Here is a 12413-nt window from a genome sequence, read left to right as displayed (position 1 = left end):
CTTTATTCCGTTTTGATTAACTGTAGAACTACCAGCATCTGTTTTTTTTTTTCCTTTAATAAGAGAGAGATACTTCTGACAGGGTCACGCCACCGCAACCCTTAACCCCAACCTCTAGTTAGCTAGGATCACAGATGCGCACATTCAGGTTAGCCTGGGATCCAAGAGCAGGCCTCCCATGTGGATCCACTTCCTGCAGCAGCGCCCTACCACTTGCACCAACATGGCTGGGCCTATGACTTTTTAAACTATGTAAAGCTTCCGTCAAGAAGAAAATGAGGGGGACAGCAGTTAGCGTAATGGCTTTGTCGCTGGACTCTCAGTTAGTTGACTGCGGTTCAAGTCCCAGATCTGATGGCTTAAATTCATGCCAGGAGCGTGCGCGTGTGTGCCTAAGATCCCGAGAGGAGAATGGAGGAGAAGGGATTGCGGCATGGCCATCCCCCTTGGGAGGTGATTTCTCGCTTTCTGTCTCTCTATCTGTCTTTCTGGCGAGCGCACGTGCCCTATAGCAAAAACCTCTCTCTAAAAAAAAAAAGAAAGAAGAAGAAGAAAATGAAAGGAAAACAAAACACAAGCGAAGAGAAGATCTGGCGACAGTGAGCTGGGGCTGAGTGGGGGCCGCCCAAGTCAGGGCACATGCCCCCCACTCCTTCACAGCTCTCTTCACACAGCCATCTCACTCGTTCACGTGTCCTGAGGGATGCATCGCCTGTGGGGAGGCATCTGACGTCCTTCTGGGGTTTAAATCCATACACGCCCACCCATGGAGCCGCCAACCCCACAGCTGTCGTTCAGACACATCCTGGGCACCTTCTCCGGGGCCAGCTGCACAAAGAGCTGCAGTGCACACCACTGCCAGACTACTGGGGCAGGTGGGCACCACACCATCCATCAGTGCTCCAGGGGCAAAGCAGCCAACCTGGCTGGGGCAGGCTTCCTGGAGGAAGCTGTGCAAGTGCTGAGCCTATGGATGAACACAGGCATGTGCGTACGGGGAGGCAAGAGCAGGGGCCTACTTTTGGCAGCTTCCAGGTCCCAGACGCGGATGGAGCCTGACTGAGAGCCGGCCACGATGAGCTCCTCGGGGGTGTTGAGGCGGACACTCTCCACAGGGGACGTGTGACCCGTCAGGCTCTGTGGAGAGAGGGCGGTAGCTTCAGTGCAGTGTGGACAGACATCCTCACCCAAACTGCTGCCCCAAATTCTGGGTCCCAGGAAGGCTTCGGAGAACATGGCTAGCACAAAGGCCATGCTCAGGCATCCACACCAGCCCTCCTGCAGACGATTTCTGAGCAGCACCCCCTCACACCATTCCCAGCACTCCCAGGGGCCCAACCAGTCAGCTTCCAGCCAGCTCCCATTTCCCGTGCTGTGAGCCTGACACGTGCATCACCTGTAGAAATGGCCCTGGGCCCCTTGAGCCTGGTATCTGGCACCCCCAGCCTAGTGTGGCCACCCCTAGGCACAGTGGTGACTCAGCTCCCTTGGCATTTGCTACTACTGCCCTTGGGGGGCTGGGGAGGAGGAAAGCACTTCTCAGCAGAACTATCCAAAGGCCAGACAATTACAGACTGGGTCTCCCTTGTACAAAATGCTTGGGATCCGAAGTGGTTCGGATTTTGGATTTTTTTTCAGCTTCTAAAAAAAATTTGCAGCTTTTTTTTTTTTTTTACATACATAATCTGATTGAGGACGAGACCCGAGGCCAAATGCAAAATTCATTTATGTTTCCTGTACACCTCATACACACAGCCTGAGGACACTCTTATTCAATATTTTTCTCCTGCAGCATTCTGACAGCAACCTGTCATGAGGTCAGGTGGGAAACTTCCCACTTGTGGCACCACGTTGGAACTCAGAAAGTTTCACATTTTGGAGCATTTTTGATTTGGAATATTTGGATTAGGGGTGCTCCATCTGTCCAAGCAGCTTGTCAGACCCCAAACAGCAGTGATAGAATACACTTGAGCGACGGAGGGCACTTGGGCAAAATCTGCCCACATCAGAAATGCACATTCCCAGGCCAGCAGGCAGCACAATGGTTAAGGCACTGGACCCCCTCCCACACAGCCGACTGTGGTTCAAGTCCAAAACCCAGAGGCTTGAAATTCATGCCAGGCACATGTGCATGTGTGCCCAAAATCCTGAGAAGAGAATGGAGGAGAAGGGATTGCAGCATGGCCATCCCCCCTGGGGGCGTATGTGATTTTTCACTTTCCATCTGTCTCTCCAGTGAGTGCACACACCCTGTAGCAAAAATCACTCTTTAAAAAAAAAGAAAAAGAAACGCACGTTCCATTTAAACCAACAATTCCTTCTCTGGGAACTGGTCCTGTACACACTCAAGCACATAAAATAACACAGGCCCAAGGCAATTCACTGCAGCGAATCTTCTGGAAACAATGTAAATGCTCGTCACGGGAATTAGTTAGCTAAGCTGCAGTCACCCACGGCCACCCATGCAATTAAGGCCTGTTCAGCTATAGAAACAAAGAAGGTAGCCCTTTAAATATGATCAAGACCAATCTCCACGCTACCTCCAGGTGAAAAAAGATGGAGGACAGTGTGTAGAGTATGATATCATTTGCGTAAAAGCATGGGGTGGGAGGAATCGACACATGTATTCATTTGCAGACATGTCAAAGAACTCTGGCAGGACGCGGAGGAATTGGGAGCCATAATTGGTTCCAGGGAGGGATGTGGGGGCTGGAGAGGAAAACTTGGCACTGTTTACCCCACCCCATTTCATTTGGATGCTGAACTGCAGGAGTGTATCGCATGTACTCAAAAGTAAACAGAAGTAAACTACCTGCAGAGGGGTTAGCACACGCGTAAATCCCCAAGTGAGAGAGAACCTGGCAGTCTGAGGCTCTGAAAGGCCTGTCCGTGGGGAGTGAGAGGGGAGAGAGACACAAGATGAGGCAGGGCTGGGGCCCTGAGGGCTGCATCTGGTGTCTGAATACCAATCTACAGGCCAGACCCCCTGTTAACAGTGCTGCCCAGGAGGATGAGGAAGTGGGGTCATCTCATGTATTTTTTTTTCCCCAAATTTGTTATTTTTCAACTTATGTTGCTTTAGCATTGGGGGGGGGGACTTCCATACCCTAAAAACAACGTAAAACATAGCAGAAAGATCTTAACTCCATTCTTACTGAGCTCTGACACCTGGCTATGGTCTGAGTAGATCTCAGTTCTTTCTTCGGGTCTCACAGAAACGTTGAAGAGGTGAAGTTTCTACTAGTAAATATCACCTGCCATCATTTCTTCTTTATCTTTATTTGGCCAAGAATCAAAAGAATGATAATGCCCTGTGTTGGCAAGAATACAGGAAGTGGGGGGGGTGCTGTCTAATGCTGCTGGTGAGAAAGTAAATTGATTTCTGGAGGGCAATTTGGCAATACGCTTTGAAAGCTTTTTAAAAAGTGCACACCCTTGGATTTAAATCAACGAGCACAGCTCTTCTTGTACGCAGCCTGCGGTGATCTTTGAAAATGGTTCGCTATTCACTTGACCCAGAGAACCCCACAAAGTCATGCAAGTCAAGAGGTTCAAATACACCGGAAACTGCCCAGGCCATCAAAGGTATGTACATCTGAAAAGCCACCAAGTATGTGAAGGATGTCACTCTGTAGAAGCACTGTGTGCTGTTCCATTATTATAATGGTAGATTTGGTAGATGTGCCCAATCAAAACAGTGGGGTTGGACACAAGGTCAGTGGCCCAAAAAGGGTACTGAATTTTTGCTGCACATGCTTAAAAATGTAGAGAGTAATGCTGAACTCAAAGGGTTAGATGTAGATTCTCTGGTCATTGAGCACATTCAATGAACGAGGCACCCAAGATGTGCTGTCGTACATGCAGAGCTCATGGGTGGATTAAGCCATTCATGAGCTGCCCCTGCCACATGAGAGGATCCTCACTGAAAAGTAACAAATTGTTCCTAAGCCGGAAGAGGAAGTCGCACAGAAAAAATACAGATATCCCAGAAAAAGCTGAAGAAACAAAAACTTACAGCAAAGGAATAAAGTCAGCATAAAATAAACGTAGACAAAAGTAACAAAATAAAAATAAAAAATAATCAATGAGTACAGATCAGCTCAAAGATTTAGGTAAATGAGGATGTTCACTATAGCGTGGTTTAGGTGCAAACAGCCTCCATGCTGGCAACAGATAATTACAGCTTCTCCCTAGAACGAATGCCATGAAGCCACTAAGAATCATGTCATAAAAGAGTATTTGCTGGTATGGGAAAATCCTCACAATATTGTTATCTCAGTTTTGTTTTTGTCTTCTTTTTGACATCTTTTTTTTTTTTTGAAAGACAGGGTCTTGTTATGTGGCACAAGCTGGGCTCAAACTTCCAATTCTCCTGTCTTGGCCTCTCATGGCACATGTCACCACACTTGGCTCAAAACCGTTGTTTTAAAAGATCGGGCTGGGACCAGCAGGTGGCATAGTGGTTAAGGCTCTGGACTCCACATGGCTGACTGCAGTTCAAGTCCCAGACCTAGTGGCCTGAAAAATACGCCAGGCATGTGTGCGTGTGTGCCCAAGATCCCAGGAGAATGGAGAAGGGATTGTGGTGTAGCCATCCCCCCTGGGAGGTGACTTCTCACTTTTCCTCCGTCTTTGTATGTCCTTCTCTCTGGAGAATGTATACACCCTAAGGCAAAAACCTCTTTAAAAAAAAAAGCTACATAAGTGAAAGTAGGACAATGTTCTGAAAAAATATTTTTATGTATGTCCAACTATGCACACACATGCACATACATGCATGTTTATCCATATCAGCACGAAGAATGCAGAGGCAAATATCAACTGTAGAGGTCTTTTAAATACAGTTGTGTAATGAGCGGGTAAATGCTATCAAAGAACTGACCTGGGCCAGCCAGTGGCATGGTAGTTACGGTGGCTGGATTCCATATGACTAACTGCATAGTTCAAGTCCCAGATCCAGCAACTGGAAAAACACTAGGTGCATGTGTGTGCCCAAAATTCCAAGCGGAGAATGGAGAAGGGATTGTGGCATGGCTATCACCCTCGGAGGGTGCTTTCTCATTATCTCTTTTTTTCACCAGTGAGCACACACACTCTACAGCAAATAAAAAAAAAAGAAAGAAAGAAAAGAAAAGAAAAAGTAGGACCAGCAGGTGGTGTGGTAGTTAAGGTGTTGGATCCTACATAGCTGACTTTATGGTTGGAATCCCAGACGCAGCAAATTGAAAAAACACATTGGGCGTGTTGCATATGTGCCCAAGATCCCAAGAGAAGAATGGGGAAGGGACTGTCGTGTGGCCATCCTCCCTGGGGAATGATTTTCTCATTTTCCCTCTCCGTCTCTCTCGCAAGCACACACACCCTATAGCTTAAAAAATAAATAAATAAATAAAGGAGCTAGCTCCCTAACCAGTGCCAACCAGGTCCCTGCAAGTCCTTTTTGTGGAAGGAAGTTGGGAGTGAATCAAAACACACACACATAGCTTACAGGACAGATGGGCAGGTGGGCAGGGGAGGCTGACAAGCCTTTTGGTTCAGCCAGAACCTAGAGCTTGTCTTAATGTTCTCCTGTTTTAATGTTCTACCCTGCAGCCAGGTGATCCCCATTGCTGAGAGCTGCCACATCCCCAGGCCCCGGGGCTGTCCTGGGCCACAGCTGAGGGATGCTCAGTGTATGCTGTGTCCCTGTCCCAACCCCTCAGCTGGCTCCCAGAAGTTAGGGGACCTGAGCTCAACAGAGCCTGCAAAGCCACCTGTTCCCCATACCCAAGACCCGAGTCCCCTCCCAGGACTGCTGCCACACCTGTGGTCCCTCCCAGGCCCTGCCCCATCCCCTTGGCCGCCGGCAGGGCTCACCATGATGCAGTTGGGCTTGTTGATGGACCAGAGGTTGACACGGCAGTCGTCCCCGCCGGTGGCCAGCAGCCGCCCGGAGGCTTTGCCCAGCACCAGTGAGGACACATTGCTGGCGTGGGCGACGATCTCCTCTACATAGGGAAGAGAGGAAAACGGCAGTCAGGGTGCTGGATGAGGTCACATGGAGGAGCACGGTGGCCCTGGTCGGCCACCAGCTCTGGAACCTGATGCCCGTAAAGGGCTCTGCCTCTATCAGCTCCCTACTAGGGGCCTGACACCACCTCGAGTATGGGACCAGCAGACAGGGCAGGGCAAGGCATGGGCTGGAGTGACTGAACAACTTCAGTCATTCCTGGCCCACCCTCAGGCCTCATGACTTTTGTCCTTTTTCTGCATATGCTCTGGTAATATTGACGGACTGTACTCGATTTTAAAACAGACTTGTTAGATTTCGTTTGCTTTGTCTTGAGTGATATAATATCCATGAAATTACAAGTTGCATATAGTTGTTCGGATACAAAAAGAAAAAACAATTATCAAACTAAAAAATATTGATCGGGCTGGCAGGTGGTGTGCTGGTGAGGGTGCTGGACTCCCACATGGCTGACTGTGATTTGAGCTCCAGATCTGGCAGCTTGCTTTCTCACTTTCCCTTTTTCTCTCTCTGGTCAAATTAAAAATTAATTAATTAATTAAATTAAATAAATAATTCTTTTGAAAAATATTTATCCATGCACCACCCACGTACCTCTCAGCTGTCTCTTTTATTCATTTGTTTTTTCAAATGCCAGAGGGCATATTCACTCACCAGAGATAGAGGGAGAAGCACCCCCCATGGGGCATGCAATCCCTTCTCCGCCATTTCTGTCTGGATTTGGGGCACATACACATGCACCTGGCACGTTTTCCAAACCACCAGGGCCCAGATTTGAACCACAGTTGGCCATGTGGGATCCAGTTCCCTTAACCGCGAGGCTATAGAGCCAGTCCTCTCACCTGCCTCTTCTACACACCGGATCTGCTTCAGGGAACACATTTCAGAGACAGTTCACACCAATTCTAGACAAGCTGCCCACAGGAGAGCTCGCGCAGGGCTCCAGCTCAGATTCTGAGCCCCGAAGCACGATCTGGTCTGAGCTCTGCTACCTGCTACTGTGTGGCGTGGTCACGTCGCTGGTCCTCTCAGAGGGCTGGGTTCCTTGTCTGATAGATGGGGTTAATAGTGCCTGCTTCATCAGGACTCACCAGGGAAATGTGGGGACTGCAGGCAAAGGAGCTTGTACTCCAGCTGTCAGGCAGGCTAAGGACTAGACTCCACAAGGGAGTGGGCGGGCAGCTCTCACGGGCACAGAAGATGGCTTCAGGAGGAGGGGTCAGGAGGTGGCAGACTGAGTGGGCGAAGAGGCTGTGTGGGCAGTCATGAGGGCCCATGCCTGTGCTGTGGACAGTAGACAGGGCCCTCAGCAGGGCCTTGTCAAAGTTCACAAGGGAAACTGTGGGTGAGGAACCAGCAGGTCCCCAAGCCGGGCCCCGAGTGAGTTCCTCCCGGAACATGGAGAAGACTGGGCTCCCACACAGGCTGAGGGAAAACCACAATGTGCCGACGCCTCGAGGCACTGGGAGACTGGCTTGGGTGACGCCAAGGAAAGGGTGTCACAACTGTTCTGCAAGGGCCTATCCTGCACCCAGTGCTGGCTCCACCTGCCTGGGTGTCTCTGTGGGCCTCAGACTATAGGGAGGCTGGGAAACTGGGCCCAGGATAGTGGCTCACTAGACGGCCTGGCAGAGAGGCTCCCAGCAAAAATGCCTGGGGACCAGGCCCAGGTCCAACCTTACACGCCCACCTCAGGGGGCAGCTGGGACAGAGCCAACACAGGCAGTACCCAATAAACCCAGGGCGACACCCCTGCAGACCCAAGCATCTGCCAGGACCTCAGGGATCCCACCATTTGGATCCATTAGCTAGGTCCCTCTCTAACCCTCATCTCAACCATGGAGCCTCTGTCTTCTGCACACAGATGCTGGGGGCTCAGGGATTCTGGCATGAGACAGCTGAGTTTTGAAGAGCTTCTCCCCAACCCGGGAGGGCAACCACCCTGTTCCCATTCACTCTGTCCTTGAGCCCTGAGCCCTCTCCCTTTTCCTGAAGACATGCCCTGTACCCACTCGCTCTGCCCATGACCTACCTCAGGGCCTCGGTCTGTCCAACTGGGCTCCCACCCTTCCCAGGGCAGTTCCAGTTGGGCCCCATCTTACTAGACCTCAGAACTATTGCCACCGGAGACAGCCATTAATTCACAGTATCAGTACACTATTTCTGGCTTCTTGCTCTAGAGCTCGGACTGGGGATGCTGCAGGGAATGAGAGAGAAGGTTCCTGCAGATGAAGTGGGATCAGATGGTGCCAAGAGCTAGAAGAACTCCAGGCTGTGGAGTGAGGATTTCCCTCCTGGAAGCAGCCTGACCAGGAACTGACTGGAATCCAGGGAGAGGGGATGGGGTGGAGGCAGACCACAGGTACCAGCAAATGAGGCCAAGGGCACGGGCCTGAGGGCGCCCCCATGAGCCTGGCTTGAAGGACAGCAACCACCATTGGCCCAGGTCTGGGTGCCACATGACAAAAAAAAATTTTTTTTTAGGTTTTTGCTATAGGGCACACGTGCGTGCCAGAGAGAGAGAGAGAGAGTGAGAAATCACACCCCAGGGGTGGTGGCCATTCCACAATCTCTTCTCCTCCATTGTCCTCTTGGGCTTTTAGGCAAACAGGCATACCCAACTGGCATGACTTTCCAGACTCAAACCACGGTTGGACATGTGGGCATCTAGCACCTTAACCACCATACCACTTGCTGGCCCCTGGGTGCCCCGTTTTAATGCAAACAAATACAAGTCCTCAGCGTCTACTGGCAGGCAGGCTGGCAGCTGCTACTCTGCCCTATGGCATAAGCCCACACCAGTTTCCCAAACTGTGGTTGCCACACATCCTGACAGAGCTGACCAGGGGTGCCAAGGACTCGCATTCCAAATGGCAGATGCAAAGAACTAGGTTTTAACAATCTCACAGAGGCAGAGAACCTCCTGACCCTCACCAGACCCCATGGCCACAAGAAGCCAGCGATAGTTCACACCCTTGGGGACCACTGTGGACATGAAACCACCCACAGGTGCCCAATATGCCTGATGGCATACCTCCCACATGAACACGCTGAGCGCTTGACTTTGCCTTTAAGATAACGCCAAAGTCTCAGAAGGACTGGGGTCTAACGGACATTAGCTCTTGCACAATGCTAGCCTCGCTCGCACCATGTCCCGCACTGCTAGCCCATAGCCCATGGCCTCCTTTGAGACCATCCAGTACACTGAGCTCCGGCCTCAGGGCCTTTGCACTTGCTGTTCATGCAGCCTACAGTGTTGTCTACTCCCGAGCCTCACCACTCAGTTAAGCAGCTGAAAGCACACAGAGGGAAGGAGAGAAAATAGAAGCAGTTATCCAATTCCTGCTCATTGCCCTCCCCAGGCTCTGAGTCCCACGTACACAGACCTTGTCTACTTTGTCAGGCAAAAACGGGTTGTTTAAGGGACAGATACAGAATCCCAGTAAGTACAAAGCCACTCTGTCTGAAGTGCACCCTCCTTGGGAAACCATAACAATTACCCTAGAATCTCAGGGCTTTGGAGAACAAGTTGACTTTACAAATAAGGAAACTTGAGGCCCAACAAAGCGCTTTGCCCAGGGTCTCATGATTACGATGTGGTAACGTCTCAGCCCAGCTCCTGAAAACCTTCCAGGGAAAGCCTGCAGCAGAGGGTGACCAGATGGAGCACCCCAAATCTATGCCAACAGCTATCATAGGTAGGCTAGTTATATTAGGGGGAGGGCCCACAGGGGTGCTGATATGTGGAGAGTTCTCAGAATATGGTCTGGGGACCTTTGGTACCCTCAAGAGCCTTTCAGGGATCAAAAAGAAAAAAAAATGTCCATAACAATACAAAGATGGTATCTTCACTTTCCACTCTCATTTGCTCACAAGCATACAGTGGAGTTTTCCCAAAGACACGTGACCTGCGATGACATCACTAGGGCCATCTTTGATGATGTACACAAAAGCATTCTGGGATCCTCAATACTTTTTAAGAATATAAAGGCGTCTTGAGATCAAAGAGTTTAGACCCGCTAGTACAGAGCAATGGAGGAGGTGGGTGGGTGCTCACGGCCAGCTTCATTCCAGAGCACTAGTGTTCCTCTGCCCACCCCGCACCCCCTTCCTCCACACCACCTCCCCTTCATCCACACCAAGCCCCTACTCCCATCCCAAGAGCTTTCATCTCACTGGGGAAATTCAACTCCTGAGATGCCTAAATAATACCCAGAATACCTTGCCAGACGGCTCACCCCATTCTGCCAGTCGGCCTGACTGGAAACCCCGCACTCGGCACTTCATTATGTTCATTATCTCACTTATTATCACAGCAACTACAGAATACAGCTATGACTGTCTCAGTGCACAGACAGGGAAAATGAGCCTTGGAGAGGTTAAGTCACCTGCCCAATGCCACCCAGCCAAGAAGTGCCACAGTTACGATTTACATGTTGGTTTTTGTTTTGCTCCAAGACCTAGCAGTCTCTCCTGGTACCAAGAAAAGATGACAAGGCTGTGAGTTCGCTGACAGTTAAGAGAATAAATCGGTGATAAAGAAAAACGAAAGCCACTCACGCAACTTCCAGGCTGTCTTGGTGACCACAGGGGTGGCCATTCTTCAGCTGGCTGGTGCCTGAAGCCCAACCCACAAAATAGACTGTACTTTCCTCCTGGGGTGGGGGTGGATCCCCCCCAGATCCACCAATCAAGGTGGCAGGGAGTTCCCACACATCCAGGCAGAGGGAATGCCTCGTCTCCTGGCCCTGGACTGCCTCGTGGTTTTAAATCATCCACAGAAGCACCAGTAGCAGCCTGTGCACATCTGTCAGGATCGTGGAGCATGGAATGTCAGGCTTGAGCCATCTCAGTTCAACACTCGGCTGGAACACAAACAGAGGTGATGTTGTAGGAAACACTTGGCAAAAGTTGCACCTCCCTGAATTGTCAACCACCCGATAAAGACTGATACCCACTGAAGCCACCAAAGCCCAGAGCTGCACTGCAAAATGAGGTCTGAGACTCTGCAGAGCGGGCACCTCAGGCAGCTGACTTGGAATATGGGGAAAAAGAAGTTCCGCCTAGAGGCCCCAAGAATGGGAGGCATCTGAGCTCCAGGATGCCGGCTGCCTTAAAGTGTCACAGCTGCAGTGGGTGGGGAAAACCACGTGTCTGCAGTTCACAGAGATTTCTGGGAGTCACTGTTTTTGTCTGACGTATGGGATACTGGGTGGAGTCAGAGGCTGAGATCAGGGGCCCAGAAGAGGCACCCCCGGAATAGCCACTGAGGTTTTCTCTGGAAAGAATCTCAAAGAGGACCCAGAGGGTTCAACACCCACCCCCCTTCACCCACCCCTGGCATGGGAGTCATTTCTGCCCACTACAGTTCTTAGGGGCAGAGTTGGGAATGAGGGCTCAGTCTGGGCGTAAGTGGTTATGACTCCTTGACTCAAAGGCCACTTCATGGAGCCTCCCACCCGCTTGCCACAGCCACTTTGCCTCCTTCCCTGAACCCTTCCCCGCCTCCCTTTTTGCCTGGGTCTCCCGATATGCCTCTCTAGACCTCCATTCACACCTGCCCCTTCTCCCTGCCCCCTGGGTCTCCCACTCATGCAAATCCTGTCTCCTGAGGTCCCTAACTTTGCCCTGGCCTCGCCAGATATCCTTCTTGCTTTTTCCCCTCTGCTATCGGTCTCTCCCATTCATTCACTCTCCTTCTCTTGTGTCTACTCATGTCCCATTCTGTAAACCCCCAGCTCTGCTTCCGGTCCCTCTCGTTTTCTTTCCTCCTCCGGCCTCCACGACTGCCCAGACAGTCCTGAGATTGAGGCTGGTCCCGCGGCCTCACCTGATCCTCCCACCACCTCAGTTTGCGGGGTACGGTCTCTAATCTCCCACCGCCGGGAGCCCTCGCCCGGCAACCCGGGCGGGCCCGCCTGGCTCGGCCCAGCCTACGGCCCAGCGTCCCTTTGCCTTATCGCCCTCTCGGCCCCTCGGCCCCTCGGCCCCTCAGCCCCTCGCCCACTCCACCTGCAGCTGCGGCTCCGGAGGCCAAGGCTCTGCTCCAGGCGCGACCCCCACTTGCCTCCATCCCCTGCCCTGATTGGCCGCTGCTTGACAACCGACCCTCACAACAAAACCTCCGGCCTAGAGCCCCTCCCACCTCGCCTCCCGCACCAATCAGCCGCGGCGGACACTCCGCCTCCCTCTAGGATTGACCAATGCAAGCAGGTGCTTCTGCCGCTTTTCCCGAGTACCCGCCCTCTTTTCCTAAATCGGGCTAATCACGAGGACTGAGCATCCAAGGGACGCCCCTCGTCTTCTAATGAACCAACGAGGGCAGTTGTTTTCTTGGTCCCGCCTCCGCCTAAAGCTTTCCCTTTCTTCCCCTTTTCCGTCTCTTCCTCCAACCTAGTCAGCG

The 12413-nt window shown here is 51.5% G+C and overlaps 1 protein-coding gene across 1 annotated transcript in view; it reads right to left on the bottom strand.

Annotated features, from left to right (window-relative positions):
- The window catches only part of KATNB1 (katanin regulatory subunit B1), a 40711-nt gene extending 28553 nt beyond the window's left edge, over positions 1-12158 (bottom strand). Inside the window, exons 1-4 of the mRNA XM_006148442.3 lie at positions 12023-12158; positions 10571-10875; positions 5857-5987; positions 1020-1137 (exon numbers count right to left, since the gene is read on the bottom strand). Coding sequence (XP_006148504.1) covers positions 1020-1137; positions 5857-5987; positions 10571-10610 — 289 coding nt within the window. The 5' untranslated portion in view covers positions 10611-10875; positions 12023-12158. The remainder of the gene's footprint in view (positions 1-1019; positions 1138-5856; positions 5988-10570; positions 10876-12022) is intronic.
- Between the last annotated feature and the right edge of the window lie 255 nt (positions 12159-12413).

The sequence above is a fragment of the Tupaia chinensis genome, unplaced genomic scaffold (assembly GCF_000334495.1).
Source record: "Tupaia chinensis unplaced genomic scaffold, TupChi_1.0 Scaffold000235_1, whole genome shotgun sequence".
NCBI lineage: Eukaryota > Metazoa > Chordata > Mammalia > Scandentia > Tupaiidae > Tupaia > Tupaia belangeri.
The sequence above is the reverse complement of the archived record's forward strand: the minus strand, read 5'-3'. Positions and strand labels throughout refer to the sequence as shown.